This window comes from Hydra vulgaris, chromosome 14 (genome assembly GCF_038396675.1).
Source record: "Hydra vulgaris chromosome 14, alternate assembly HydraT2T_AEP".
Lineage (NCBI taxonomy): Eukaryota > Metazoa > Cnidaria > Hydrozoa > Anthoathecata > Hydridae > Hydra > Hydra vulgaris.
The window spans coordinates 8,614,338-8,620,000 of record NC_088933.1 but is presented as its reverse complement, the minus strand read 5'-3'; the positions used below and the strand labels follow the sequence as shown (position 1 = coordinate 8,620,000).

Here is a 5,663-nt window from a genome sequence, read left to right as displayed (position 1 = left end):
TACAATAAAGTTATTTATAAAAATGTGTACTTTGTTTTTGTTTAAGTTATTATTTTATATATATATATTCAGCCTATAAATATTTATTTTAAATTAAAAATCATATTATGTGTGTGTGTATAAATATATATATATATATATATATATATATATATATATATATATATATATATATATATATATATATATACATATATATATATGAGATCAAAAACAAGCTATTTTAATAAAAAATCTATTCACAATTTATTAATAAATAAAATATGAGGATCAAATAATACAAGCACACAAATATATATGTTACAAAATTTTTATAGCTTTCAAAGTAAGTTATTTATTTTACTTTTCCTTATAAATAATATAACCATTGTTATTACTTTTTCACTATTGATAATAATATTATTAATAACAATATTAATTTTCACTATAAATAATATTGTTCTTTAATAACATTATTTGTTAAGTAATAATAATTGTACTATAATAGTATTTATAAGAAAAAAGTAAATAATTTAATTTGAAACCTATAAAGGAAGAAGTTTTTTATATATGTTATTTATGTATCCTAAACGATATTATAATTGATTTGTAATGTGGTTATTATTTTTAAGATTAATAAGAATTGAAATTTAAACTTTAAATAAATTTAACACATTTAAAATAAGATAAGTTTAAACTATTTAACTGAGTTGATTACAAAAGGCTTGAAGTTTATTTTGTGTTGGGTTTATTGTTCTGAATTGTAGATGGATAAAAATTGTTTTGCAATTGTTGCATTTGTTGACGAAAATGATGATGTTGCAATTGTACCAGGTGCATGGCTGATCGGTAAGGATATGTGTTATTGGCCTCCTTATACAAGCCAGCAAAGAAACAATAAAGCTGCCAAGGAGGAAGAAATGCCAACTGATAATTGGAGAAAGCATTCAGTCAGAATTTTAGGGACAAAAGGTAATTCACTCATATTTTAATTTAAAAAACAATTAAATGCTCTCTTTTTTTATGATAGGATGTAAAGTTATTGTTTTAGGTTTTCTCTAAAAATGTATAATAAAATGGTATTCTACTTCTTAAATGATGTCTAGCTATGTTTATAGTTTATCATTTATCTAATTAATTGTACTTCCATTAAAGTTGTGCCACAAATTTAAATCCAGTTACTTTAATACAATGGTTTTAAGCTGTGTTATTAATTTTTCTACAATTTTCAGAATCTTATGGGAAGGCTCAATTTTGCCTTTCTAAAGCTACTGTCACATCAGATCTGCAGAGTGACGCCGAAAGTCAAAGATTGCGCCCCAAACGGTAAGCTACTATAATTTATATGTAAATTTGATACACACCATATTTTTAAAGTGAAATGTATTGCTTTACTTGTTGCATAATATAGTGGCGATTGCTTGGTGTTGTAGCAGTAAATTAGTTAAATGATATTGTGCAAGTTGGTTCATAATCCAATAAATATAAAAATTTATCCATACATTAATTTGCTAGTTAAATAAATTTACTTGTTTGTAGCAAGCTATCAGGTTGATAAAACTTAGCCAGGGCCAGGTTTATGACCGGGGCTGCATAAATATTGATGCATCCTTGTAATATCTTCTTCTTTTTTTTATTAAAATTCACATTATATATGTATTTATTCCACCTTTATTTTATGTATATATATTTTTTTATTTGGCCTTAAGTAAAACAAATGTTTTACTAAATTTATATTATTATTTGTTGACTATGTATAAACTTATTTACTCAGTCAATGTTTAACCTTGAAATTGTTTTCACTGCTGTGTTATAATATCTTAAGGTCTTATATGGCATTTCATAATGTATACTTTAGGGTATTTATTAGATACAATAAGATGGATTTCTTTAAATCATTTTTAAACATATGACTTATCTGTTTAGAATACAAAAGTATCCTGCTGAAAATTATGATAGTGACTCTGAAGATTATTATGAACAACCACAATTTAAAAAATCTTATCTGCTACCACCTACTCCTATAGTCAATAAAGAATGGAACATGATTGAAAAAAGTGATCGAACAGCAAAAAAAAATTATCTCCTTCTCGTGCACCAACACCTCCTCCATTTCCTGATGCCAATCAAACATTAATAAAAGCAGTTGTTTCAAAAGAAGAATTATTAACTAGCCAGATTCAAAATAATTCCTCAAATGACAGTAATAATAATGTTAATAGAGAACAGCTTGAGTCTGAGCTTGTTCACAATGCTGAAACTGTTTCATTAGTTTCATCAACTACTGCCTTTTCATCAATGAATGACACTTTGAACAAGATTATTCTTCTTCAGGTGGAACTTAAAGCTGCTGTGAATAATCTACAGAAGCAAGTGAACAACAACACTGCCATGTTACAGACTCTTACACAAGGTGGTAAAGATGATGATGATGATGATATATTTGATTCTCTTGATTTACCGGTTTGTGACATCGAACAATTGCAGCAACTTGAGGATGCACTAAAGCAGGATAAAATTGTTTTTATTAAGCTTGTAAGCTTTAGAATTGTTTCAAACATGATTTTAATAATTATTTTTCCAAATTTAATAGTTTAAGTTTTTTTAATTTACATATAGTTAAAATTAAAGATTAATTTTCAAGCGGACCATTGACTTATGTCTTAACCTAACAACATAATTCAAATAATCATTTTAAAGCGATGATTTTTGTAAGAGGCTATTGATTTGTGTATATATTAGTGATTCTGAAACGGTAAAAATGCTATTTACAATTTTTTCAAATTGTAAAACCTAAGGACATAATCTTTGTCAATAAATAGCCATACGATTAAGTTGTCTAAAAAATGCTTCTGAAAGTTTGAGAACTAATTGTAATGGTTATTAATATATGTAATTACATGAAAATTATCTTTTTCCAACTGGTAATTGGTTAGGTATAGAACGTTACTTTTTTTTTAAAGGATTTATTGAAAGAGCTAATCAAATATTTCTAAAGTCAAAACAATCTTAATCACATCTGTAATTAATTTGTAGTATATTGCAAATGATTTTATAAGTTAATAAAAAAAACGAACAGATTTGTTTTATTAAGAGTAACAGTTTTTTTTAGGTAAAGGGAGTAGCAGCAAAAGGCGGGCAAAATCTCAAGGAAGCCACAAAGCGAATGATATCATCCGTAATAAATAATGAAGTGGCAAAAAAATTGAACTGGACGGGACAAGGTGAACTTAATAAAAAGTCTTTCCGAGCTCTTAAATTTTGCCAAGTTATTGAAAGTAAGTTATTGTAAGTTATTAAACATAAATATTTAAAAGTAATTGTATGCAATTGTTTTCTTTAATTAATTGTCATTTATTTAATTCTAATCATTGTCATATACTAAAATCTTTAAATATGTTTGACGTTATTCAGAATATTTTGTGAATATCTTAAAGATTATTTAGCTTCCTTGACTATTTATGGATGTGTTATGTATATTTTAAAAATGAAAAATTGTCTTGTTATATATAATATATATAACATTTATCAATTGAAATGGTAAATTTATATTAGGAAACCGTACATCCCTTCATTACTGCATGATTAGTTTTACTTGCATGAACTTTTTTAGAGTTTTCATTAAATCAGAATGAATATATAATAATAGCCTTTTTCTGTTGTATTTATACTACATTATTACTACATATCTGTTGTTTTTTTAAGTTGTAATTCGACCAAATAGTTGCTATTTGTTCGAAGTTTACTTACAAAAATTATGAAATAAAAATTTAAGCATGCAGAGTGTAAAATACAGCGTGTATAATACATTTTACGTATAGTATAACAAAACTATTAGTACGTACGTAAACAAAGGCTATATTATTTGTAAAATTTTTTGTAAAAACACTTTGTATATGACTGTTTCATGTTTGTAGAAGCAATACGAAGAAATTTGCCGACAAAAGATGCTACAGACAGCGAAATTCAAAAGGCAATTGTGGCTTTCTTGTCTGGAGCTCTCGACAGAAATGGAGGCAGAAAGGAAAGAGCCGAAAGAAAGTCCATTCTGAAAGCCAGTTCAACAGAAAGTCGTGGTAATTTGAACCATACCGTCCAATCATTAACATCGAAACCTTTACCGCGATTATCATTACCACGATTTGAACGCTCTAATTCTAACGAATCTGACAAAGATTAATGTGCTTAGGGTGTCTTACATTATCTGTTTTATATGTTTTGTATGTTAATTGTATATTTGGCATTATTTTAAGCTTTACAAGTTTTTCTATTATTAATGATATATGAGCATGTAATATTTTTTTTTTTTTTTTTTGGAATTTCTTTAACTTTTAAAATAATATACCTAAAAAGTACATAATTAACATCAACATTCATAAATTGTTGAATTATTTATTAACCACTTTTAACTATTTCTTATTGTTAACTTACCACCTTATTAAAAAAATTTAAAAATAGATATTGTAAATATAAATATAATAATTAGGTAATACTTTTATATAATTTATTTATAATTATATATATTATACATACCTAAGTATAATTTAAATAATTAAGTATATGTGTAATAAACGCATAATGTGGGCCTTTAATGGACCCACGTTGCAACATGCGCTGGTTGCCAGCCTTGGCAATGAATTGAACCAGCACTGGCTTACGGATACCGGGCCATTGCAAAACCAATGGGCAACCCGGCGCTGGCACAGCACTGGCGTGCCAGGCCTGGTACAGCGTGGCAGCCAAGCCTGGTACGCTATTGGACCAAATAGTGTCTGCTTATTGGGTATATATATATATATATAAAATATATATATACATATACATGCATATATATATATATATACATATATATATATATAAATATATATATATATATATATATATATTTATATATATATATATATGAAGAAAAAAAAAAGTTAGATAAGTGTTTTTTTCTAATTTTTAAATATATATATATATATATATATATATATATATATATATATATATATATATATATGTGTATATATATATATATATATATATATATATATATATATATATATATATATATATATATATATATATATGTATATATATATAAATATAATGTATATATATATGTATATAATATATATATGTATATATATATATATATATATATATATATATATATATATATATATATATATATATATATATATATATATATATATGTATATATATATATATATGTATGATATATATATATGTATATATATATACAACATATTTTTATATATATATATATATCTATATATATATATATATATATATATATATATTTATAGGAAAAAAGTAGGATAATTGTTTCCGCTGAAATACTTGATCCGCATGTAAATTTGGTGTCTAGAGATATTTTATCACTCTTTTGTTAGTACGTTTGGGTAGCAGCCTTGTTATTTACCATGTTTTGCCACATGGTCTCTATTTTAGAAAACGCCTGAAGATTTAATAAAACTTTTTTTATTTTATGACATTTAAATTTTATTTTAGGTGTTCGAGAAAAGTTATAACAACTTTAAATCGTTTAGTTCATGATTATACTGCGCAAATAGGTGAAACATGTATACCTTTACCCACTTAACACCATAGCATTGATATTCAAATTGTAACTCCTTTAGCCTAAATCTTGAACTTTTCAAATTAAGGTCAAAAACGAT

General features: G+C 25.1%; 2 protein-coding genes across 2 annotated transcripts; both read left to right on the top strand.

Moving 5' to 3' along the window:
• The first annotated feature begins 219 nt into the window (after window positions 1-219).
• LOC136090789 (uncharacterized) lies at window positions 220-2,409 on the top strand. Its single transcript, XM_065817733.1, has 4 exons — window positions 220-325; window positions 747-951; window positions 1,212-1,305; window positions 1,906-2,409. Exons 2-4 carry the CDS (start codon window positions 747-749, stop codon window positions 2,114-2,116), a joined length of 510 nt encoding a protein of 169 aa, XP_065673805.1. The 5' UTR covers window positions 220-325; the 3' UTR covers window positions 2,117-2,409.
• Window positions 2,278-4,265, top strand: LOC136090887 (uncharacterized). Its single transcript, XM_065817863.1, has 3 exons — window positions 2,278-2,514; window positions 3,092-3,257; window positions 3,897-4,265. The coding sequence occupies exons 1-3, from the start codon at window positions 2,278-2,280 to the stop codon at window positions 4,157-4,159; spliced, it is 666 nt and encodes a 221-aa protein (XP_065673935.1). The 3' UTR covers window positions 4,160-4,265.
• The last annotated feature ends 1,398 nt before the right edge of the window (window positions 4,266-5,663 follow it).

Bases quoted from the DNA above. Each gene is read 5' to 3' on its own strand.
- LOC136090789 (XM_065817733.1), top strand. From the start codon at position 747: ATGGATAAAAATTGTTTTGCAATTGTTGCATTTGTTGACGAAAATGAT. The intron at 952-1,211 runs GTAATTCACTCA...TACAATTTTCAG, and splicing joins CAGAATTTTAGGGACAAAAG to AATCTTATGGGAAGGCTCAA. The intron at 1,306-1,905 runs GTAAGCTACTAT...TTATCTGTTTAG, and splicing joins CAAAGATTGCGCCCCAAACG to AATACAAAAGTATCCTGCTG.
- LOC136090887 (XM_065817863.1), top strand. From the start codon at position 2,278: ATGAATGACACTTTGAACAAGATTATTCTTCTTCAGGTGGAACTTAAA. The intron at 2,515-3,091 runs GTAAGCTTTAGA...AGTTTTTTTTAG, and splicing joins AAATTGTTTTTATTAAGCTT to GTAAAGGGAGTAGCAGCAAA. The intron at 3,258-3,896 runs GTAAGTTATTGT...TCATGTTTGTAG, and splicing joins ATTTTGCCAAGTTATTGAAA to AAGCAATACGAAGAAATTTG.